Below are 24,895 nucleotides of genomic sequence, written 5' to 3' on the forward strand. Positions count from 1 at the left end.
GTCCAGGAAAGAAGGCATTACAGCAGTCTGGTGAAGGCACAAAAACCAGATTAGGAACCATCCCTGCAGTAGCACTGTGCAGTCGGTGTCCCGTGGATGCTGGAGAGCTTCCACTGGTCCAAAAGACATGGTCTCTGGGGCATTACTCCCTCCAGGAGTATAAGGATTTTAGCACCTGTCTGCAAGGCTTTGAGACATTTCAGAGGCAAATCAGGAGGTGTTTGGCTCTTCTGTCACAGAGTACCCATTGTTCACATTAACACTGTGCCATATGGTTCTCCATGGGATGGAGGTTGTGCCCAGCCCCTCTCCCAACCTCCTGCCTGCACCTTGAGCACGAGCCACAGGTCATTTGAGGTAAGATGAGAAGAATGGGTTTGTCACCTCTGACTTCCCTGCCTGGTCTCATGCTGTGCATGTCTGTGTCTCTCGGCATCAGAAGTATAACATGAGCTGCTGTGCTAACCCAGCTCTGTCTGCTGGTTTGTCTCTCCACAGCCTGGCCTGGGGCTCTTTCACCTGCTGCATGGCAGCCTCTGTCACCACCCTGAACTCCTACACTAAGACTGTCATCGAGTTCAGACACAAGCGCAAAATCTTCGAGCAGGGCTTTCGAGAAGAGCAGAACTTCCTAGACCAGGAAGCCATCAAGTACTTCAGAGAAAGGTCAGTGCAGTCAGTCACTCCATCAGGGGAGGTTTTCATGGGCTCTGCTAGTCCCAGCAAATCCAGGCTGTCACCCACTGGCAGCACCTGTGGGTGAAGTCTCTGAGATACCTTGAGAAGGTGTGTGTTAAACCCAAAAGGTTTTCCTTGATTTGTTTTTTCTTAAGTTTTGTGATGTCCCAGTGCCTGCCCTGTCTTATATACTCGTTAAACTCAAGACTGACAAGTCCTTACCATATACATCCAATTCATAGGGGTTCACAAGAAGCTGTGCTGCCAATGTAAGCTGATTTTCTCTCTCTGGAAAGGTAAAATTGCGGGGATGCAACAAATGTGACAGCCATCACTTCTCAGCACATGAAATAGGCACTTTCCCATAATCCCAACAGCTTCTGAGGCACTTTCCAGCCACCAGTAGGCCACTTTGGAGCTGCCATTTTCCACAGTCACATGCCTAAAACCCATCCCTGTCTCCTCCACACAACCCATCCTCTGGAGCTGCTCCACACAAGTGCAGAGTGTACATGAGAAGGCACTGCAGAAACACCCACACAGTGCCACCCACAGTGCCACCCACACTGCCACCAGGGGCTTGGAGGGACCCAGAGTACTGTCTGAGCCCCAGAGATGCTCTGTCACTCTGCCCATCACCACACCCTGCCCCACACACTCAGAGCTGGCCCCTGTGGCTGCTCTGGGACATTTGTCACCCTCGTCCTGTGGTGAGAAACTTAAGGCCTTGTTTTAAAACTGTGGAATGTGAAGAACACACAAAGATGGACCTCACACAGCAGGGAAGGTGTGATGGGCTCCACAGGGGTTTGTACCTTCACAGAATGAAAAGCTGATCAGTGCAGCAAACCCTCGCCAGAAGTTTATTGCTTGAAATAACGTAAAGACATTTGGGGGACAGAAGACACAAGGATCTATTCTTGTTTGTCTGACCAGTGTGGCAGTTTCTCAGTGGTGGAAGGGGACAGAAGGTTTGCAATGATCAGCATTTCAGCAGCAAATTGAGGATCTCTTCTGAGAGAGAACTAGAGACCTTCCATGATTATTATTTTGCCTTGGTTATCCTGTTGTTTGTTAGTCTGTTGTTACAGTTATTCCTCTGCTAACTTCCAAGATTTCACTCTACCTTTCAAACAGCCTGGAAGGAAGAGAGGAACAATGCAAACAACCATGGTTTGCCTAATTTTGCATTTGAAGATGACAGTGAATCCTAAAAAATTCTCTGTATGAGAAAAAAAAGCCCAAACACAGTGAAGAGGAAGGGGTCACTACATGCCTCAGGAGAAATCAGCACCCAGGCAGGGAAAACAGACAAATTATTGAAGTGAGAATTACAGATTAGAGCCTGGAAGAATTATAAGGAACAATATGTTGACTTACATTGAGATATGCTAAGGAAACTTGATAGAGCACCACTACTGACCCTTCTGGAACAGTAAATAGAAAAAAAACATTAGTAGCCTAGAGGATAATAACTTTTTCTTTCACATGGGTGTTGTGGGTTTGATTTTGATTCCTCTTGCCCTCACCATATGACACAATTTCGCCCCCAGCAATTCACTCCTTGGCCACATCCCCCCAGCCCTTCCACACACACTTGGCACACACAGCTCAAGCATGTGGTGTTCCCAAACTTCATGATTATGACTTTCTTTTTTTGTATCACATTATTTTAATTGTTGTATCTGAATACATAATAGGAAGCCCAGAGACAGTGTTACCATGGGATCATTCTGGGGGTTTAAAGCTGTGCAGCAATATACCAATTTTTTTTTTAAGTTATCAGATTCATGATCAGCTTCACTGCTGTGACCTGGGAATACTTGGACACTACAGGGGGTCCAGGGACTGTCCATTAGCAACACCCTGTTGCTACATGCTGTGGGTGCCCACAGTCCCACACAACTTCCCTTAGCTCCCATCTGCCTTTGCACAAATAGAAAATAAAATAAGTTCTCTTTCCTTCCTGTGCATATACCCAGGGATACTTCACATTCCCTCCTACTCCTCCACCTCCATGTTCCTTTTCATACCTCATGAATAAAACCCTCCAGCCTTTCTTCCTTCCAGTTGCTTTGTACATATCATCACCCTTTTTGCATGTTCCTTTGCCTCAGTGCACATTCAGCACCCCGTGTGCACACACATCTAACCTCTGGTTTGGATGGACTCTGTGCAACAGGAAAGTTAAAGCATTATTATCATTGTAGTTATCATTATTCCCAACAGCTACATTTCTCATCTGGGAGACAGGGAAGAAAAGTGTTAGCTCCATTTTGCCTGTTGAGAGTTTTTTGTTGGAATGTTCTTCTGCAGGCCCCTGCTCCCAGAGAAGAAATTTGCTTTATGAAAAGTACTGACAGTAAAACAGTGCTAATTTTGCAAATGCTTTCTCGAACATAATCTCATTGTACTGCACTTAATTTTAATTGTATGCAGCTTACAAGTTACAAACAGAGACAGCCAAATTCTTTGCCTGCCTGCACCCCAAGGACACAGGCTCTGTCTCTCCACAGCCTTGTTCCTGTCACTGGGAAAACGTTTAAACAGCTGCAGAAAAATCAAAGATTCACAGTGTTATATGCAACAATCATTTCCTTCCCAGGCCTGGGAGACTTCAAAAAGTCAAGACAAAAGAGACACTGTAGTTCACACCATAAAATCAAAAGATATCAGAGCTCTTCAGATATAACAGGTACAATAGCCTTCAGGGTAAGTCTAAGAAATTAAACAGGTCAATTATACAGACTTGGAGGGATTATTCATGCATTAAGTGTTCTATAAAATGATCAGAATTACCTACAACATGTCAGCTTTCAGTCTTTGTCCTTTTATTGCTTGTCCTTTTTTGCCGTTTTTCCTCTGAACTGAATATTTTTCTAAAACTTTTGCTCACCTTTTTCAGCTTTTTTAGTTTACTAGGTGTCAGTTCTTAATAAGTCTCTCTCTTCCTTCCCTCTCAGTTTCTCTTTCTGCCCTGTTTCACATGAATACTCTTTGCCCATATGGTCTTGATCACAGTCCCTTGTCTATGGTTCACCCCCAGCTGGCAGAGGAGGAACCCTCACATACCTTTCTGCTTTCTTTGCTCTAAGGATCCCTCCAGATAAGCCAAAGGGACAATTCATTTTCTCCTACATAGACTGATAATCTGTGACAATCAGCTGAAGGAATGTCAACGTGCCAGACCTTCTCCTCCTCCCCTGCCCAGCTGTTTAGTAGCTGTGGCTGTTTTAGCAGCTTTGTCCATATGGCTGTGTAATAATTAAGACACATTCACAAAAATTCTGCTCATTTAGACCAATTGGCTACACCAACACTATAATCACATCCATTCAGGCAAGGGCCAGCACAGCCAGGTTATTCACATTGAATGTCTTTGCTTGAATTTGTCCTCAGTTTCTTACCTTCCTTTTCTCATATATTAAAAAACCCCTTTCAGCCACTCTCCTCTGACTTTCCCTGCTCCCAGAATTCTGGTGGACTTTGATTTCAGGTAAAGAATGAAAACTTCCCTCTCTGCTTCTTTGGTGTACTGGGGGCAGAAAGTGCAGGTGGGGCAGATGGAGACCCCGGGCAAGAGTCACAGCTGCTGGAACAGGGACAGTTGTAGCTACAGGGAGGAAGATCTGGGGCAAGGGAATATCCAGCCTTGGGGTGAAGGTATGTGAGGCCTGGGGTGAGGGATAAAGGGCCTGAAAGGGTGGAAATCAAATCCAAGTGAACTCCTCATGGAGAGCTAGTCACTGCCTCGAGAAAGGAATAAAAGGTTAGCAAAGTGATGGGAGTAAAGTTGGATTACCCATGGCCCTCTTTTAATGATGACTAGAGGAGAGAGTAGCAACTTTTGGATGTGCATCCATGTCCAGGAGGCCAGAGGTGCTGAGTCCCACTGGAACTGAAGCCACTGCAGAGAGGGATAAAGGAGGATATCCCACCCTGGCACTGGTGGGAGAGGGGACCCTAGAGATCAGCACAGCCCTGTCTCCAGTCTGGTATCCATCCTTTTTGCTCCTTGTGAAGCAAATCTCACTGACTAGGTGCTGTTAAACCAACACACAAATTTAGCAAGTAAATCTGGAGGATTCAGCCTTCCCCAGCTCAGCCATCCGTAGCACAGCATTTGCCAGCTCGCAGCTGTCCATCAACACCCATTGTGGCATTACAGCTGATTTCACAACATTTTTCTTGCTGACTGAGCCCTTACTCTGATCTGCAAAACCAACCCAACGTCAGGCAGATGCTGCTGGTGAAATTCTGGAGTGAGCTGAGTTCAAACTGCCATTGATACCAGTGCAGACAAAATGTCCCTGCAGGGACAGAAAACGTAGTTTTGAAGTGCTGGGAGCAGTTTGAGTCAGATGGCAGGACCAAAGCTATTGCAGAGATAATAAATCAGGACTATTCCCAACACTATGAGAACCAGAACTTTTCAAACCATCCTTCACACACTCTATTTTGTCCTTTTTTGTACATTTCTGTAATGTATCATACTCACAGCTTGCTTCCTCTAACTCCATTGTGCTCATGTAAGATGTGCAGATCATATTAATGCTTTCCAAAGACATGCCAACCTTTTGCTCTGATTTCCTCCTTGGTCACCCAGATAACTAAAGAGTTTTTCAGTACTGACCCAGTGTCCCTCCTATTCACAGAGTCAGTACCTTTTCCTACAGACATCAGAGTTTCCAGTGTTACTATTGCCCTTTCATTAGCACATGGGGACGAGTGTAACCTTCTGCCTTGGATTTATTCTGTACTTTATTCTGCAGTACAAAAAGGTTTATCCACAGAGCTGTTCCTTCTGGAGAATTGCATGGACTGGCAGTAAAATGATGTAGCAGTAGCAACACACCCCCTTCCAACACACACCTACTGTACAATGCTGTCGGTCCCTGACACTTAGATCCATCCTGAGGAGTGAAAGAGCGGGAGAGACACAGCCCTGAGCCCCTCATTTCTATTCCCCATGGCCTCTTTACATGAGCTGTCCCTAAGAGGGGCAAAGCCAGTGGAACTGAGTCCTTCCTGAGACCATCAGGACCTCCATAACGGGCCTGGCTGTGGATGGAGGAGCCCAGGTGTGTTGTGCTCTTACTGGTTTTCACCCTTCCATTTCTGTATATTTGGGAGCAGCCTTTGTTTCTGTTAAAGGTGCTACTTCTATATTCTCTTTTCCAGGGCTGAGGAGGAGAGGGCTGAGGCTGGGGACCTGAGGTTACAGTGCCTCCATAGCTGCTCCCCAAATAGTAAGTGACCATGGCTCGAGTGTGTCCGATACACAGTGGCTTGTCCTGTCCCCACGCTGGCTCCCTGGGGCTCAGGATGAGGCTTGGGTTAGGAAGCTGGGGAAACAGAGGTTTGTTACTCTCCCAGACAGCATTGCCCAAGTGATAATCAACCAGCACATGAACAGTGCAAAATCCTCCACCGTTCAATTTAGGATGTGCACATATCCTATAATTTTGTGTTATCTCAAGAAGCTGTGACTTCATAGTAGTTTAAAAATACGCTCTAATTTACACCTGTATAACTTTCATTATCACTACCTTTTTTCATCTATATTTATCACCAATTCATGATGATGCATGCTATTGAATATAAAAATGATTGAAAGCAGCTTTGGTAGACAATAACTTAGTATAATTAATGCCATTTCTTGCACTTTCTCAGAAAATTGCTATGCTTTTATTCAGGCTTTGCAAAAGCTCTTGCTTTAAACTATGGGAATCAGTGGTTCAATGTACAGAGCAATGTTGGAGCACGGCTCCTGCCCTGCTCTGAATACTATACTTTTTCTTTACTCTCCAGGAAAGATGTGTGCAGTTTCATGCATCTATTTCCTTGGAAAGAAAGCAAGTGATCCTTCATTCAGCGGGAGGGAGACTTGGGACAGTGACTTGCTGACTCTGCGCTCTTAAAATTTGGAAACCTGCTGGCATTTTGCTGCCTCTGTCTTGCTGAGATGCACATCTCAGCCACGTACTCGTGGAAGCTTGGTGTGTGTAACCCTAATCACTGAGGGTCCTGATCCCTCCCCAGACCTGCTGGAACTGCTCTCCAGTCCCATGTCACTGCAGGTGGTCTCCCCACAGGCATGATAGTGCTGGCACTGCTCTCCAGCTTGGTTTGTCATCAGCTCACTTGGTAACTCCTGCTCCTTGAAAATGCCATGTCAGTTATGGACTTTTCCACAGGCAGGAGATCCACACCCCTCATTTTCACAGGTCTGCACATGTCTATTGGTACAAAATTGATCTGGGTCATGTTTCCTGAGAAAATTCCCCCCCTGCCAAGCTACTGGCAGGTGTTCAAGTGTGCTTTTTTATTACTGAAGCCTGTCCAAAGGTCTTTGTTTCAAAGAACAAATAACAAGTCTTGACATTAGGTGTTCCAAGGAATAGGAACAAGGCTCTTGTTGGTCCTACACCCAGCCCTGCCCCAGTGCTTCAATTCCAAAGGACACAGAGCTTTACCCCCACAGTGCTGACAGCGCTGGGAAAGCAAACTGCAAAGGAGAAGCCCAGTGTCAGGGTAAAGAACAGTGGCCATTCTTCAATATTCCATCAGTCTCAGCTTCACATCTGTTACCCACTGTAATGAAATCAGATCAATATTAATGAAGTGACAGGAGTGAAGTTCTGCTCTCAGTTCACAGTTTACTTATGAATCCAATATAAGCCGCAGGATCTTCATTATTCATGCTTATTAGGGAGGAAAAAACATTAATTGCTGCTGCTCTGGATGGCACAAATCCTCACAACTCTCAGAAGAACATCTCCTTCCTTGAACAAGTCCATCAAGCCTGCACCTGACCCGAGGATTCTCCTTGATGCTGTTTCTGGCTTCACACACTCCCACTCTGTCACATCAACCATGCAACGGGCTCGTGGCCAGCAGAGAATTGGTAAGAGCAAGAGAACGATGTGAGAAGCACTTGGCTAAAGGCAGGGTGGCCCCAGAGGTTCCCCTGGCTCCCCTGGGTACCTGGGGTCTGCTTGGATGGAAGAAGGGGACACCCAGAGCAGACCAAGTCCTCACCACTGCTTGGTCACGCCAGCACCCACGTGCCACTAACAGAGCAAACTCCAGCAGATCACTCTGAGCACTTTATGAACACTTCCCAAAGGGGTGATCCCTAGCCATGGGGACACCAGGATGTACCACCTGAAGTTATTTCTGCTGCTCACTTCAACCAGCATTTCATTCCCTGGAGGACTTGCCAGTTGCCCTCACTTAGAAGTGCCCTGAGGATGTTCTGATTGGAACCAAATGGCAGATAAGGAATATTTGCTCGTGCTCAGACATCATGACTCTTTCTGTCCTCCCACAGAGACAAACCAGGGCATCTGTCCTTGTTGAGAGGCAAGGATTTGGGGGAGTGTCGCTGAGGAGTGAAGAGTAAAACCTTTACAGAAAAGAACACGACTGAGTGACCGTAGAAGACAAATGCTGTCACAGCCAGGTGATTTTGGAAGAGACAATATTAAAGTTTTTGAGCATCCAGGAGCAATGCGGGAGCACAGGTAGCACGAAGGGCCTTATGCCAGGACAGGATATCAGGTTCCTCTGTTGGCAAGACTAAGCTCTCTGTTTCGAGAAGTGACCTTAAATTATAAATCTCATCAGAATCTTGATCCCAGGGGAGTCTTGAACAGGACAGCTATTCAGTCTTGATATTTCTATATTAGGCCATTTAATGTCTATCACTAAACTATAATTTTCCTTTACCAGGGTTAAAAAAAAATATTTCATTTCCTTTAAACCGCTTTAACAGGGTTTAAACTTGCCTGAACTGGGCTAAGAACAGCACCAGGGAGCTCTAGGTATAACTTGGCATCCTCTGCTCTCACCAAGCCACCTTCCTGTGCAGACATATGGCACTGGCCCCTATACATCTGATATCCTTGGTCATGACTTGCTCATACCAAATTTAGCATTTCCACTGCAAAGCCCTAAACACTCTTGAAGTCTGTTTGCTGTCATTTTGATGTTTCAACTCTTTCCTTCAGATGTGCAGGGCTGGGAGATCTCAATGATCCAGCTGTGCACAGTCACCACACAAAAACGAGAGAAGGAGAAATTTCACATCAGGATTTTTTTGTTGTTTGCACAGTTCTTTATTGCCAAGAAATGCTCACTGTTCTTGGGCTCCAGACAGCAGCAGTACCTGATTTCAGACATCTGTATGTCCATGCCACTTCCACCCTCTCCTCCAGTGTTGTCCCACCACGAGGCATTAACAGGATGAGCCTGGAACCCACAGCGCAGATGGGAGAGGTGCAGATGGTGGATGTAGAACAAGGGGTAGGAGAGAGGTAGGAGAAATGTCACAAAGGACAAGGAGGGACAGGTGTGGTGGCAAAGTCAAAGAAGAGACAGGTAGCCCAGAGGAGCCAAGAGCTGAGCAGGAAACAGCATATTCCTACTGTCTGTGGCTAAAAGCCTTGGTGTTATCTGAGGCAGATAAACCCAGGGTTCAGGACACCAGCCTCTCTTGTAGAAAAGTGAAAGATTATTCAAAATTAATTCAGTGTCAAAAAAATAATATAGTCACTGTTTTGGCAGCGTGGGCATTTTAGGAGGGTCACCTGACAAAGAGGAGGCCTTGAAAAAGATCGTTTTATTCTCGTATCATCACCCTGTAGGCATTTCCCCTGGGTCCATCCCACAGCTCCTCTACCATCCTCCCACCCCGACTGTCTACAGCAAGATTTATGCAACCAGCCCCTCAGAGCTTCACTCTAGAGCATAGTGTAATTTTTTTTTTCCTATTCAGACAAGTTCACCAGAAGAGCTCCAGACTTAAAACATGGTGGAAATGATTCATAAAAAAAAAGAATATCCACCGGTTGGATTTTTTTTTTTAATTTTTTTTTTTTAATGGCCGGTCTCAAGCGCCACAGAAGGAAAGTGGTGCTGGATGCGCAGGCAAGTTCCAAATGTCTCCAAATTCAGTCTGTTGCACAAGCTCAGCTGGAGAGGGCAAGGCACAGACGGCAGCCAAGGTCACTGTGACAACGGGGAACATGCTTGATATGCTGAGCAGCGCCGGGCTGGGAGGCGCAGACAACAAGGGCCTGACGCATTTGAAGTGTCGCTCAAAGTTGAGCCGAGGTTTCTCCTTGTGGAGGTACCTGACAGCTGCAACCGCTGCCTCTTTGATGTCAGCGCCGATTCCAACCCCGGGACTTGCAATCCTTCCCGTAATTTATTCCCTTCTTGGCCATTGGCCCCATAAAAGCAGGTGGGGAAAATTCCCCCCCGACGGAGCGCCATGGTTACGGATCCGAGATCCAGCCTGGCCGCGCTGGCAGCCTCGGGAATCTCGGTCCTGTCTTCAGGCAAGCTCTTGCCCACCAGGAAATTCCAAATTAAAGGTCTCAGTTCTCTCCTCGTTTACCTCTGCTAGCATCCAGACTGACATTTTCCTTTTCCTTTTCCTTTCTTAAGCCACCAGCTCCTCTTTTTCCAAAATAAGCATGTTGGTAAAAGTAAATTCAGTCCCACATTTAGCACGGCAGCCCATGAAAATTAAAGGGCTGAAAAAGGAAAGCAAAATAAGCTGATAGTTTATAATACTTTTTTTGTTTCCTCCAGTGCACAGGTGAATTGGAAAGGTTTCTTACATAAATTTCAGCGGGATTAGTTATGAAACGTGCTTTCTGTCACTCTCTGAAATTGCATCTTTCAATAAATGTTTCATCTCCTGAAGCTAATCCTGGATTTATGCAAAAAAACTCCCCAAACCAACCTCCCCCCCCCTTCCAAAAGTCAACCTGTCCCACACTGCTGGAGATGTGCAATGAAGTATTTCAGACTGTATATGCACCCAAATAGCCTTTCTCTTTCCTGTGCATATTATATTTCTCCCCCAAGAATGTAGGTAGGAATTGTTGCTCAGTTCACGTTCAGGTAGTTTTACATTGTGAGATATTTGAGGACAAATATATGTATCTTAAACAAACAAAAAAAATGTTACAACGTGTATTTTTAGTTTAGTTGCCTAAAAATGGGGTTTGCTCTTGTCAGAATAAAATTCCTGTGCTTTGTTACAGCAAAATAGGTTTTCCTGAATATGGTGTTTTGCAGTGAATGCCCGAGATTCAGCTCTGATTTAAATAACCAGTAATTTTGTGTTGTCTCTGCCAGGAAACCAGTCTTTCCACTCCTCTTGGTCCTAGAGCAGCCAAATCCCAACTTTCTGAACACCCCACAGCATGACCCAACACGACCCCACCATTCCCTGCTTTCAGGAGAGACTGAGGAACAGCAGCTGAGTTTCCAAAGGCGACACAGCACAGATGTCCAGCTCCAGGCTGCCCTCAGTCCCACTGCCTGCTCTTCCAAAGCCTGACCTACTGATTCCCCCTTATGCAAGGAAGGGGCAGCAATTCCTCTGAGCCAAATAACACTGTTTTTCTTTTAAAAACCCTTTCATTTATGAGGGACTCTCCTGCAACAGGCCTTATAAAGTCAGTATGGAATGGGACAGCCCAGAGGCTCCAGTGGAAGAGGATGGTGAGATGGGACTCAGAGGGTAGAAAAGTGAAAGAAGGAAGGGAAAATGTGGGAGAAATAACGTGTTTTCATAGTTAGGCAGAATCACAGACTGACACAGTGAGGACAGGGCCCCCAAAAGGGCTCTAGTCCAGTCCCGTGCTCCCAGCATGTCCAGGCTGGATCAGGCTGATTCTTTCCTTGTCCAGTTTAGTTTTGAACACTTCCAAGGATGGAGATCCCAATACATCTCTTGGCCTCTGTCCCAGTGTTTCTCACCTAGGGTGAAAAAGCTTTTCCTCATATCCAGGTGGCAATCCTGGCCTTCCAGCCCCGTTCAGCCAGTTGATAAAGGCAAGGCACTCCCAGGGACAGGTGCTCCCTCTGACATTTGTACTTGTTTTCTCTCCTGCCCTTTGTAGAACTCATTTTATGATTCTTTTTTGGCTTTGTTTTTATGCAGTAGCTTTGTTACTGCCTGGTTTTCCAATTATAAAACCTCTAAATTTGATTTGAACCTGATAATTAAGCCGTGACTTAGCACATTAACCCTATTGAAGCCCAGAGGTGTGAGACATGCTCTTTAGGACCTTAAAATTTGGTGTTTAATTGCATCCAACCCTGAGAAAGGTGCAGGGAGGTGAGAAGTGACTGTGGCACTAATTCAGACCACAGGTGCTAACAGGACAGGACTTCATGCTTTAGGTCTCATCTATCCCATCCAGACCAGGGTTTCTTGCTGTCTTCCACCACAAGAGAAATAGGAATATAGCAGATGCACAAGAAGACTCAGTTGGTCACTGGCATCACTACAAAAGTTTGTCATGTCCTTTGGCTGTTAGAAATCCTAGATCATGATCTGCACAGTGGGTGTCTTTGTGTTCCCCTTCAAGGTCAGGGCATTTCTGGCTGCATCCTCTACCTATCAGGACAGGTCCAGGCCACTGGGGTACATCTTCCTCTCTTGCCATCTGAACTGACCAACTAAGCAAAATTTAGCCATAGGAAAAGAAAACAAAACCTTGGGATCTCTCTCCTGTCTGGAAGCAGCCAGGAGAAGAGTACAGGAAATAACATCCAGGAGGGGTAGTCTGGCATCCCACACAGTTGTCATTTCCAGCCACCTAAAGCAGCTGGTCAGCCCTGGACACAGTTTACAGCTTAGTGGGGAGAAAGAAAACTGTTTAACACAGCAAGAAATGTCTCATGTCACCACAGGAACAGTGACATCATTCTGTGCTGCCCTTCTCTTTCTCCCTTGCCTGTTTTTTCATCCCTTAATTCACTGGATACCATGCAGAGCTCCCAGGAGACTAAAGCCTGTGGGTCCATGGCAGGAAGGCAGGTCTTCACCCTTGGCAGGGGTGGCCAAGGGCAGGTGCTGTGGCAGCCTGCAAGCCAGGTTTTAGCATTTTGTGTTCTCCCAGTCAGTATGGCAGTAGCTTTCTTCCCTTCCTGTCCTTCCCCAGCCCCAAATCCTTGGTTCTTGTGGAGCTGTGTGACTTTTGGGAAGCAGAACGTGGATGTTCCACTGATTATCACACTGATGATAGCTGACAAGGGCTCAGTGGGCACCAGGGAGAAACTGGTCCTGAATTTATGTGCCTTATCCTCAAACACTTTGCTCTTGGTTGTGAGAAGCAGAGGGTTTTATGCAGACCTGAGAGGCAAATCAGCCTATGGGGAAATGCAGTTATGGGAAACAGGCTTAAAACTGCCCCAAAAGAGGCCTAAAACTGTCTTATAAGCCTTTAGCCCAAACCAGAGGAAAAAGTGTGTGTTTGTCTTTCTTTAGGGCTTCACAACACCCAGCTCTAAGTGTCACTAGCCCGCAGAGGAACAGGAGTGACCATAATGCTCAGAAAATACCCCCATTCGCTACGTCAAGCTCTTCCAGCGACACATCAAGCAGCTCTTCACTTTCATCAGAACCAACCAGCCAGATCTCCATGGGTCAGGATCAAACCCTGCTGGACATCACCTCCATCACTAGATTGGCCCCAGGAGAATCACCAAACCCTCAACCACTCGAGCAAAGAGATACAAATTTAGCAATATCGTGTTCCAGCCCACTCGGAGCAAGGACTATTCCAGCATCTTGCCCAGCCAGTCTCAGGCTCAGTCTAACACCCAGCTCAGCCACACCACAGCAATACTCTGACTCCTCTCCAGTCAGCCCAGGGATCAATGCAGCTTCCTTCTATACCTTCAGTCCTCACACAGCACAAAACGAACAAGCTTCAGCTTCAGATCACACACTGACCCCAACCAGGACAAGCACAAGGCCTCCAGCAACAACGACTCCTGAAGAGAGTTCCCAGGCTCCTGGCTATTCTAAAACTGACTTAAAGAATACAGGAAAGGGGTTTGAATCAGATCTGGAAGATCCTGATCATGAAAGGTATGTATCTAGACCATGCAAGTGTCTAAGTCCTCAAATGACCCACTTGGGTTTAGTGTCATTAAGAGCCCCTCATAAAGTTAAATATCTTTTATGCTTTAGATGTTTCCAGTGTTTGTTTTCCAGTAGCTATCCTGTGCTCCCACTAAACCCTGTTATCCAAGAAGCAAAATACTCTGTTTGCTATGCACCTATTTAGTTCTCCAGACTTGATGACAGACCACCCCTGGGCCAGGTCATCAACCTCAGCTCCTTCAACAGGGCACAGTTTTAAGGTGCCTCCTTTCCTTCCAAAATGACACAGCACATCTCTCCCTTGTACCAGCAGAGAGAAACTCTGCTGCCCCTGTGGAGCCCGACAGATCAGAGCTGGGGATGGTGCTCAGAGACATGGCCGGGATCTCCCTCCCAAACCTCCACCTCTGCTCCGGTCCCAGGCAGGCTGGGCTGGTTTCACCCCTCCTGGCCTCTGAACTCCACCCTGTCTCTGCAACTTCTTTCCTTGGCAGGAGATTTGTGACCGCAAAGGAGTTCCAAGCCATGGAGAAAGAACTAGAGGACGTGAAGGAAGACCTGAAATGCCTGAAGTGGAAGGTGAGGCACATCGGTGAGACGGTGCAGCCCCTGGCCGAGGACAGCAAGAGGTACAACGGCTACACCCTGACGGAGCTCAAGGCCATGGTGCAGTTCGAGGATGACCCCTACAAGGCCGCCCACAAGATCCTCACCGCGCTCTTCAGCGATGTCTACAGGCCACAGCACCCCCCCACCGAACAGCCCTGCAACTCCCGGGCTCTGCCCAGGCCCAAAATAGACCCAGAGCTGTACATGGTGTACTGTGACATTCTGAAAAGCATATTCCCTGGAATTAGCAGCCAGACCTTGAGGGAAGAGACGCAACACGTGCAGAGAAGCGCCCAGAAAGCAGCGCAATAACAGCAGAGCCCCCAGAGGCTGTGCAGAGTGAGAGGTCTCTGGTGGTTTGAGGACTGAACTGTGGTAGGTGCCAGCGGTTGAGTCTGTCCCTTCCAGGTATGGATCGTCTGTAATGATGTTGGTGAGCTCTGAGCCCTCATGCCACTTGCCCAATGAGACAGAGTGGGGAGGCATCCTGCACACTTCCCACATTTTAGAAAACAATTGCTCCTTTAGTGTCTCTTTCAATCAATGGACGTTTCCTTGTTTCCAGCAACTACAAATGCCAACAAAAGAATCCCAAGAAGGCATTGTACGTCCGAGCAAGGGCCTTCTCCCAGCCCCAAACAGACCAACCAACCAGCATCTGGGTAGTTTCTATTTTCTAGAGTGTATCATTCATTAAATGACATTACTTGTTAGAAAATCGTGCCTGTTCTTTTTTATTTGTTTATCTAAAGGTGCTTTGTATATCAAACCAATCAGCATCTGGAAATATTCCACATATAAAATAATATATGATATAATATATAATAATATAATAATTCCAAGAACTGGAGTGAGATCTGGGCATTGTAAACCACCCTCCTCTGCCCCCCTGCATCCTGGGTTAACACAGGCAGGCACCCAGGGCAAGGCAGTGAGGAGCTGGGGTGACCCCAGGCAGGTCCCCTTTCAGGTAACGGGGCCAGGGCACAAGACTGTGTGATGTGCCCCTAAAACACCAACCCAGCAGTGAGACAGGTAAAGGTCTGTGACCTCCAGCTCTCCCAGTCCGTGGTGACTGGGCTGGCAGACCAGCTCAGAGGTGTTCACAGCTGTGCTTTGCCTTCCCACAACGTCAATGCCGAAAGGCTGCGGCCCCTTGCTGGGGTGTCACAAGGTGATCCCTGCTGTGGAGCCTGCCCCGAGGGAAGGAGGCTGCTGGTCATGGGGGACACACAGGAAAATGGCCCTGGAGCTCCTTCCTCCCCATCTGGGAACCAGGAAAGTACAATGGATGAACAGCAGTTTGTGCCCCAGGTTCTGCTCACGGGGATGGCCTTGCAGTCTGTTCTGTAAAGATCTGGTGAGGGTGAAGGGGTGGAGGGATGTCCTTGAGCCACTTTGCTCAGTACCAATGGCAGCCACTGCTCCCCTGCCCCACTGGCTCATCCACTCCCTTCCAGAGTCCTTGGCACTTTTTGGAAACAGTCACTTCCCCAGTATCAGTGTGACAAAGCCATCAAAACTCAGCACACGTCTGTCCTGCACACGGCTGCTGCTCCCTGCCAGGCCACAGGGATGGCAAAAGCTAACCTGTGAGTTCAGCCCCACTTTCCCTCTGCTATAATCCACTTCTTAAGCTTATTTCAAAAATAACAGGGAGGAGGAATAAAAAAAAACCAATTACAACAAAACCCCAAAAGCAGATCATTCCCTGTGCCACCACAGCTCCAGACACCTTGGGCAATGGGAGGGGGCAGCACAGTCCAAGGACACGCTCTGAACCTGCTGGGCACATCTCCACAGGGACACTGACTGTTGTAGGAGAGCCCCTACCTGCCTTTCAGCATGATGGTCTCTGCTGAGCTTACAAATGTGTCGTTTTAAGCTCCCTGTTATTAGCAATTTATTTTAGTTACAAGCTGCTGTGCAGACACAGCCACAGCCCTGCCCACACAGCCCCTCTGTGCCACGCTGCAGCCACGACCTGTGGCCACACCTGGCAAATTCCGAGGTGCCCACAGGGATACCCAGGGCTGTGCACAGTGTGTGCCCTCGGGGGGGTCACAGCACCGAGGTGAGGGACAGGGAGAAGGCTGCCCTCCCTCCCACCTTCACGGGGGGGCACAGAGGTGAGTGCAGGATGGTCAGAGTGCAGGATGGTCAGAGTTGCTGGACACGCAGTATCCCCTCAGAGCAAATCACACACACCCCCCAGGGGAGCACCGTGGTGGAGCACCACAAATCACCCTGAAGGCTCTGGGCACCGTGGAGGGGATGTTTGAGTCTCACACGGGCACCCCCTGCATCCTGTTCTGCCTTCATGGTTTTCCTAGGAAAACATGTCCCCTTGGTTCACATGGATGGCTGACCCTCCTCCCACAGAGCTCACACAGTTACTGCTCCACACTAATTTTCCCGTGGCAGATCAGAGCCCCAGCTCTCTCAGAGGTCTCTCTTCAGAGCTTTCCATAACTTCCACAGAACCAACAAAACCACAATTTAGGGATTAGCAATATCAATCTTCATATGTTGCATTGCCTGCCCTCTCTGCCTGCAAAATCTGAATGCATTTGTAAGAACAGGCTCTGTGGCTTCTCCTGTTCATGAGGCCTGACAATGTGATCAGATTATCACTTTCAGCCTTGTTCTCCTCACACCTCAGATCCAGCACAAGTCTATGAATTATTTTTATTAGCCTTACGTCATCAAGGCTGGTTCTATCAAAGACTGTCAGTTCTGGGTCCCTTTCAGGTTGCAGAGTCTCCTTCTTCTGGGTCAGTTGTGATATGAATCACCTCTACCCACTTTACAGATGTGCATTTTATCCTGATAGTCCCAGCTTTTAGCTATTCCAGTGGAACTTCCAGGTTATTTGCATCCAACCAGAGCTGGTCAGTCTTGCCAGACCTTCTACATATTATTAGTAGGCATCTGCACCTTCTGAGCCCTCCAGTGTGTCCCCAGTGCCTTGCCAGCCACAGCAGCCCATGTGCTCAGCTGTGAGGAAACTGGGAAAAGAGCAGCAGGACAAACCCCCTCCATCTGTCCTTTACAGACTCCTCACTTCCCCCTTTTCCTCTGCTGCATTTGTACCTTGGAGGCAGCTCTGCCTCTGTGAAGATGTCTCAGCCTTCAGTTCCTGCATTATCTGCACCTTTGTGACCATTCCCAGTACTTGAGGCACCTTCTCTGATTTTTACACAGGTAGAAAAATCCACTGATTTTCTCCTGATTTTCCCGAGTGCTTCTCTTTGCTGGTGTTCCTGCACATCACCAAATCCTCTCGTCCTTTGCAAGCCTCAGCTTTCCTCGCTGGTTTTGCTTCCCTAGGTTTGCTGGGGAGAGAAACACAGCTGCCTGCCCACAACTCCCAAGAGATTTTCTGTGTCCAGTCTATTTTTTCTGTAGTCACCCACTCCTCACACAACAGGAGGGCGAGGGCTGGCCGCCCACACCCGCAGGAAGAGCCCTTCTCCTCGCAGGGTACAAAACTGAGTCAGCACAGCCAAAGTAAGACAGCAGTGTCTTAAATACATGGGCCTGAAAGCAAGTTTTTTGAGTTCATTTTTAGCATCCTGTACTTGCCAGAACGTGTCCTGTAACAAGCTTGCTCTGTCTTAAGGCTCTGGGTCTTGCTGCCTGGTGCTCAGAGAGAAAGGCAATTACACAGCCCCATTATTGTGACAGTTAAAGGGATTCAGCCATTGTTCCTCTTGGACAATTCTCACTGATTTGCACTGTGCCTCCATGGCTCCTTAGCATAAATAAGCCTTCTCTCCAAAATGTTATCACCTCCACTTGCACAGAGACAGGAGGAGCAGGCAATCAGACACACAGTGAAAAATTAGTCTTTAAATTCATGTAGCATTCCATCTATTCTTCGTTAAAGTATATAAGTCCATTTTTCCCTTGAACACGTACTCTCCAGTCTGAAGACCCAATACTGGACCAAATGATTCCTCCCTTCCTTTCTTAACTACGGGCATTACATTTGCTATTCTCCAGTCATACCCAGCTCCAGAGAGTCATTAGTATCACCCTTATTCAAAGTAACAAGCTCTCTGTTAGCTGTTCATCCCTGCACATATCCTGAGCACCACAGGCTGCCTTCCCCTTGTCATCTCTCAGAGCAGGTGCCTGGTCAAAAGTGTGAGGACATGAACACTTTTCCAGCCTCAGGCAATCTGTAGTTTGTACTGATTGATTGCATTAAATAAGCAACCTATTAATATCCCCCATGCTGTGGCTCGATAGGCTCCAGTTGGCAGAACAGTCTCTACAGCAGATAAGTTATGTTAAACAGAGAGTCCTGATGCATCCTGGTCATGGAATCACAGGGTAATTTCAGCTGGAAAGGTCAGCTCGTCCAACCCCTCTGATGAGACACCATTCCAGGAAAATAAACTGAATATTTAGCTCTGTGTTGCAAAAACTAAAAGATTGCAATACAACAAACATCTAACAACCAAAGAAAGAAAAAAAAAAAGAAAAAGAAGAAGAGAAGGTTAATTTACATCTGCATCAGTGGATAAAGAAGATAAATGGCAAACTTTCTGTGGCACTGGTTGGGAGGGCCCTTCACCGTGCTTGGATCTACATGCATGGCCGATTCATTTGTCAGCCTTCTCATTAATATCTCTAATTCACAACTGCAGTCAAAGTCACTCGCTGACCCATACATTTTATGACCTCATGGTTACCCCTTCGTACTGTTAATAATAATGTCCCTGCATAATGTGTTTTATGCAAAACAAGTCCACCAGCACTTCTGCTTCATGACTTAAAATACAGCAGAACGAGTTTTAGGCAACTGTCTGCATCTTTATATCATTTATTGGCATTATCTGTCCTGACATGGGAGTCACAAGGGTTTGGGCAGTGCCATTAATTACCATTAATCCCTTCTCCTACCTGAATGCCTGCTCCTCAGGGTATGTTCTCTACACATTTATATACCCGGTGCCTCTTGCACACTCCAATTCAACTTGACTTTAGGAATTTTCACATTAAATCTACCATCTTTGTTTTCCAAAGTGAAACTGCCTCTGGAGACCCTCTTCCATTTCTTGTATCCATACATTTCTGTAAGTGGTTATTTTCCACTATGAGCTGGAGCCCTCCCCTGTGGGCCTCTCCCTCCTCTGAGGGGTCTGACAGGCAAACAAGTGCCCAATAAGTCATCCCCTGACCCTTATTCTCAACCCACAGCCAGGTGACCAAGGTGCAGGTCTCCTGAGGGCCTTAATGCTGCTTACTCAGGAAAAAGAGTGACCCTGGGGCATCCCAAAGGGCCTCAGCCAGAATACACAAGGACAGAACAGGCACTGCTCTACCCGAGCCCTGTCCTGAGAAATGCAGATCTTAGCTTCTTGCAGATTTATTATGAAGAGTAAATTATCTGAGTGGCCCAAAGAGAGTGATTAAAATACACATCAATGTCTTGCTGGGTCAGTGGGTTTTGATCAGATCTCCCATTTTGTGTTAATATTCAGACACCTTACTATCCCTGAGAGATGAATAATAGTGGCTATTTAATTTCTCTGACAATATTAAACATAATGAAAAGTCATACTATCATCCCACATCCTTCCCCATGAATTCTGGCCACAGACAGATCTCCTGTTGGTAATGGAAATGTCACTTTGATTCATCTGTTCACCAACTAATCCTTACCAAACAATCTCCAGTATATAGCAAGCCATCCCAAAACATTCCCTTGGAAACAGGCCAGAGCCGACATTCACTGTAGATTAGTTTTTACCACTGTTTAGGCTCAGACCATTTCAGGTAGCTTTGCTACTTACTCTATTTTTAGCAGTGTCTCCAGCATACCAGGAAAGAGGCAGATCATGAGACTTCTGCTAATCTGCAAATCTGAAATTATAGTTGGGAGATGGAATTTATTATTACACAGCTCGATGACAACAGCAGAGATGACCTTTCTGCAATGCCAAAAGTTTTATCCACGCTGATCTGGGCCTTTAATCAGTGGGGAAAAGTACAGGTCATTATGTGTCAAAGGAAAAACTTTTTCCCTATTAGGACAGTTAAGTATTAAAACAGATTGCCCAGAGAGGTTGAGAAGCCTCCATTCCTAGAGGTTCTCCAAACTGGTTGAAACCCTGTGTAACCTGATCTGACTTTAGTAAGGTTAAAAAAAAAAAAAAAGTGTATAATTGCAGAAAACAGTCAGGGAAACCTTTGCTGAATGGGAGCACGGATCCAGGAATAATAAAGGGCAGGAGCAGTACCATCAGTGTGTTACACTTTCTGAGCCCACTGGAGAGCAGGGGGGGCTGTCATGTCCCAGCTCCCCTCCCTGTGCTGGCCAGAGCCTCCTCCTGCCAGCCCTGCACACTCAGAGAGCTGCTGTGCCCCCAGCCCCCTCTGATGAGAGATAAAAGCTCTCTCTTGCTCGAGATGAAAGTTCTTTCCCCAGCTCGTTACACACAGAAACCTCTATTCTGGCAGCCACCTCATGCTGCCATCAGGCAGGAGAGGATTCTCAGTGAAAGAGATGAAAGGGTTCAGCTGCTCCTGGTTCATCGTGTTTGCCACAGGAACCCTCTCTTCCCCAAGTACAATGCTCGTGCTGGGGGAAGAGTAATTTCCCTGAGAAACCTTCCCAGCCATAGCAGCTTCCCCTGCATTCCCTCACCCTTATCCCTACCACACTTGCTTCCCTTCCAAGCCTTTGCCCAACATATGTTTCAGCTCCAGCTGCACTGCATGGGATGCACTTTGGACACCAGTCCATAATACTCAGCTGGGCTCACACTCTCAGGGGGCAGCAGCCAAGGACCAGCCTGCTCCTGGCCCTTAGGATGGCTCTGAGCTGCAGTGTCCAGATCCAACACTTCCCCTCAGCTCTGCTCCCACCTCCTGCCTCCCCCAGGGCCAGCAGACTGCCAGGTAACAACTGCTCCTTGGCTGAGAAGGAGACTTGGCTGTTTCTAAGTTGCTTTAGCATTCTTTGACATTCATCTCCACACACTTAGCCCAGCAGGGTGTTCTTTCAAAAACCACCTTTTCCAGTTAGATGCAGATAAGTTGAGGATAACAAGCAATCAAGGTCTGAAAACAACTGATCACAACTCGGTAAAAGGGAAGAGTTGAGTGTGAGTTAATTGTATCAGTCTGACCTATGTCCTTAGATTTATGGTTCCCCAAAATGCCCATCCTCTCACCCCAGACCTACAAAATCTGTGCCTGCTGACATTTTTGGAAGTCCCACGAGCAATAGGACAGAGACCAACACTCAGGGTTTGTGAGTCAAGTTGATTTTAGTCACAGCAGAGAGCTTGGGTGAGTTGAAAGCTAAAGGCAGGATTTCACTGTGGTCTCACTGCATAATTGAGACCTTCCAGAAATAACCAGTGTACCTGGGAAGGCTGCTCACAGGTCATGAGGTGCAGGTTTTCCTCTCCTAATTAGAGCCAAAGCAGTGAACCGTGGGTGAAGGACCATGGAAGCAACATTTCAGGCTGGGAAACTCCTACCCTGCTGATCACTGGGATGGTCAGTCCTCTCCTTCACCAGGAGCTCAGAAAGGGAACACCAGAGAGCCCTCAGACAGAAAGTCTATAGCCTGATTTTCTCCTCTTCCAATAATTCCTGGGTCAGTAAGAAAGAAGCCACCAATTGCAAATGTTTCCTTTTATGTCCAGATCTCAACACTGCAGCACTTCACAGGGTCCTGAGCCAGGGTGATGGGAGCTGATGCTGTTAGACAAGGGTGGAAAATTGATCCCTTCCCAGCAAGATTTAGAGGCCAGTCGGACAAGAAATTACTCCAGCTGGGCACTCCGTCCCCATCTCTCAGCTCTTCCTGCAGCTCGGAGATTCACTCTATAATTGCTTTCTTAGTCCACATTTTATCCTCAGCTGACAGAATTCCATTAGGGTGATACAAGCTGTGTGATAAAGGGATGTTTGTGCCTCACATGGGCTGTAAGTCATTTCTCAGCAAACAAGCAAATAGTCACAGAAATGGGCAAAGAGGCCACCGAGCCAGGAAGCCACTTCTCGTGCTCTGAGCAGCAGGACCTCAGCAGGCAGATGGAGGCAAACACCCTCCCAGTGTGTTATGGTCCTCTCTGTCTCCCTTCTCTGCTGCTTGGAGGAGACACCTCCACCATGAACAGTTGTGTCTGCAGCATTTTTGGACAATAATCCAGCAGGCAGACCCACAGCACTGGACGTGGAGGCCCCACACAAACAGGAGCTGTGACCACAGGGGGTGGTGACACCCCAGATCAGAGACAACATGCCCTGCATATGGGAAATGAGGTGAAATGAAAGTAATCTTGTCACACATCTGAGCACATCCACCTGAAGAGTGTAACAGGTTGGTCACACCTGCAAGGCAAAGAACAGTGATTCCAAACAGGACCTTCAGGGCAAAAGGAATGACCTTCTAAGCATAATGATGCAGCTGAAAGCTAGATGTGATGGGGAAAAAGCTAAAAGGGAATACAGGAAGGTGCCCCAGGTGCTGCAGAGTGCCCAGTTGCAGTGCCTGCAGTACTGGTGAAGCCACTGCCAGGTGGTGTGTGCTGGACTTTACATTTTCTGAGGAATATTGGAAGAGATTTGGCTCCTTCAGTGACGTTTGCCATAAGAGCAGCTCCTGTTAGAGCTCAGCCTCCCAGATCAACAGCCTCAGACCACGGAGGGCAGCCTAAGGCACCCCTCAGCCATGTGCTGGTTTGGACTCTAATCACTCACTGCATCCCCCAGGCTGGAGCAGGGGTGATCCAGCAGTGAGGACAGCGGGAGCAGAGAGCAGGAGGGAATGGGAAAAGCTTCAGTCTTGCAGATCAAAGGCAAAGTAGACTTTGTCCCCTGCAGGTGGCAGAACTCAGATGTCAATACAGCCCTTCATGTCTGCTCTTACCTCACTTATGTTGGGAAGTGAGGTTCTTCTGGAAACTCAAGGAAGTTTAAACACTCAACATTCCACCTCTCTCCCACACTGCTCTCCCCCTCACACCCTCAGTGGCAGCAAGTCCTGTCTCTGCCCATTCCAGTGTGTTTGTTACCTTGGGTACAAGATCTCTGTCCAATCTCACAACACCTAGGCACTTCTGGGCACTGCCAGGCTCCTGCAGGTTTTCCCAGCCTGGCATTCATCCCTGGAATGGTAGGACTGGACATCACGACAGGGAATGACCTACACACCTGGAACATGGTGAAAGTCCAGCAGGACCAGGACATCTTATAGAAAACAGCATCCCCTCAGTGGGATTCTGTAGTGCAGTTTATGTCCCAGTCCTGTCTAAGCCATGAGAAGGGTTCAGTTTAATTTAGCTGCTCCATGCAGCTCCTCATGTGGCTCTTAGGGGTTCATGGATGAGTCTCCTGACTCAGGACTACACAAACTTCCATGTTTTCTATGCTGCCTTTTACACTGCATCACTGCTTGCTCCCTTGTCCACTGACAGGTGCTTCTCCCTGCTGTTTAAATGCTACTGGATTAAAGCACAAAAAGGCAGAAATTGAAAAGTTGCAGGCCTTCCCATGCATCCCAGCTTTCAGATTACACTGTGAAGACTGATAAAAATATCTTTTTCTAGATCAAAAAATAGGCAGCCTGACATGTACTTCCTCACAGATTATTTCTTTATCCCCTGCCCTTCTCAGTGTCACTGTGGGACAAACAAACTCATTTCTGTTATCTTGATCCATGCCCTTTAAACCAAATCACAACAGGTAAAGGTGAGCAACTATGGTACAAATGTTTTTGAGTGGCCCAGAAATTGGAACTGAGTGGAAGTTTAATAATTTACATCAAGGCCTTCAGCAAGAATTCATTCCTTCCTTTTCATTTGCCATGCTTCTGACAATGTCAAATGATGTCACTGGGCACATTCTCACTGAATTACTCCTGCTGAAACTGTGCCTGGCATTGACTGAAGTGCTCCGTGGGGATCTCCTTCACTGCATGTTTACTCTTCCTCTTGTCCCCCCTGTAAATGCCAGTCTGGCATGAATGTACTTGTGAGCAGTCAGTTAAAAAAAGGTGAAAAATGGAATAAACCTTTTTCCTTAACCCTGATTCACTGAGGAAATGAGTCAAGTGCCTCTGTTTGAGTGTATAGGGCTGACTAGGGCACTTAATTATTTTTGGTTATATAAAGGGTCATTACATCTCAGGTCCAATTAGGAGGGCAAATGCTGACATCTCCTACCCCACAGGGATGAGTGAAGTATTTTCTAATCATTATGCTACTTTCCATAAATGCCTGGCTGGAATCAAGGCCTCCATTAGGCCGTGCCTTGGTGGTGAGTGTCATCCCAGCACAGACAGCAGCCTGGCAAACCCTTCCTGCAGGCACAGACACTGCAGGGGAGGATGTTCCACAACTTAACAACTGTTCTGAAGTACTTTAAAGACTTTCATGCTCATTCCACAGTGTGGCAGTTGTGGGGAATCTCTTCAGTGGGTACAAGGGCCGTGAGGAGAGGATGGCAGAAGGCTGAAGCCATTAAACTTCATGCCAGAGCAGCTGCTCTGGACACAGATTTCCAGGGGTAAAAGGTGTGAAAGCTGGCTGCAGTTACCAACTGGCTGCTGAGGAAGAGCTGGTGACAGGGAAACAAGAGCCAGAGAGAGCTGTGACCCATCTGAGCTTGACCAAGCATTTTGCAATAACTGACAAAACCTGGAGTTACCTCAGAGGATTAGGACTG

The 24,895-nt window shown here is 47.2% G+C and overlaps 1 protein-coding gene and 1 long non-coding RNA gene across 2 annotated transcripts; one reads left to right on the top strand and one right to left on the bottom strand.

Moving 5' to 3' along the window:
• Positions 1-505: 505 nt before the first annotated feature.
• LOC115307128 (uncharacterized protein DDB_G0271670-like) lies at positions 506-14,903 on the top strand. The gene is made up of 3 exons (XM_029957938.1): positions 506-666; positions 12,974-13,579; positions 14,089-14,903. The coding sequence occupies exons 1-3, from the start codon at positions 527-529 to the stop codon at positions 14,513-14,515; spliced, it is 1,173 nt and encodes a 390-aa protein (XP_029813798.1). The 5' UTR covers positions 506-526; the 3' UTR covers positions 14,516-14,903.
• A 2,836-nt stretch (positions 14,904-17,739) lies between these two features.
• LOC108638686 lies at positions 17,740-23,336 on the bottom strand. Its single transcript, XR_001920033.1, has 3 exons — positions 23,245-23,336; positions 20,008-20,077; positions 17,740-17,842 (listed from the first exon to the last, which is right to left on the bottom strand). It is a non-coding gene; the product is annotated as an uncharacterized LOC108638686 (long non-coding RNA).
• Positions 23,337-24,895: the final 1,559 nt, after the last annotated feature.

Source organism: Manacus vitellinus, unplaced genomic scaffold (genome assembly GCF_001715985.3).
Source record: "Manacus vitellinus isolate BGI_N305 unplaced genomic scaffold, ASM171598v3 scaffold_12_pilon, whole genome shotgun sequence".
NCBI classification, from domain to species: Eukaryota; Metazoa; Chordata; class Aves; order Passeriformes; family Pipridae; genus Manacus; species Manacus vitellinus.

Coding starts and splice junctions, on each gene's coding strand:
- LOC115307128 (XM_029957938.1), top strand. CDS start 527: ATGGCAGCCTCTGTCACCACCCTGAACTCCTACACTAAGACTGTCATC. Junction 667..12,973: donor ATCAAGTACTTCAGAGAAAG/GTCAGTGCAGTC, acceptor GTCTTTCTTTAG/GGCTTCACAACACCCAGCTC. Junction 13,580..14,088: donor GAAGATCCTGATCATGAAAG/GTATGTATCTAG, acceptor TTTCCTTGGCAG/GAGATTTGTGACCGCAAAGG.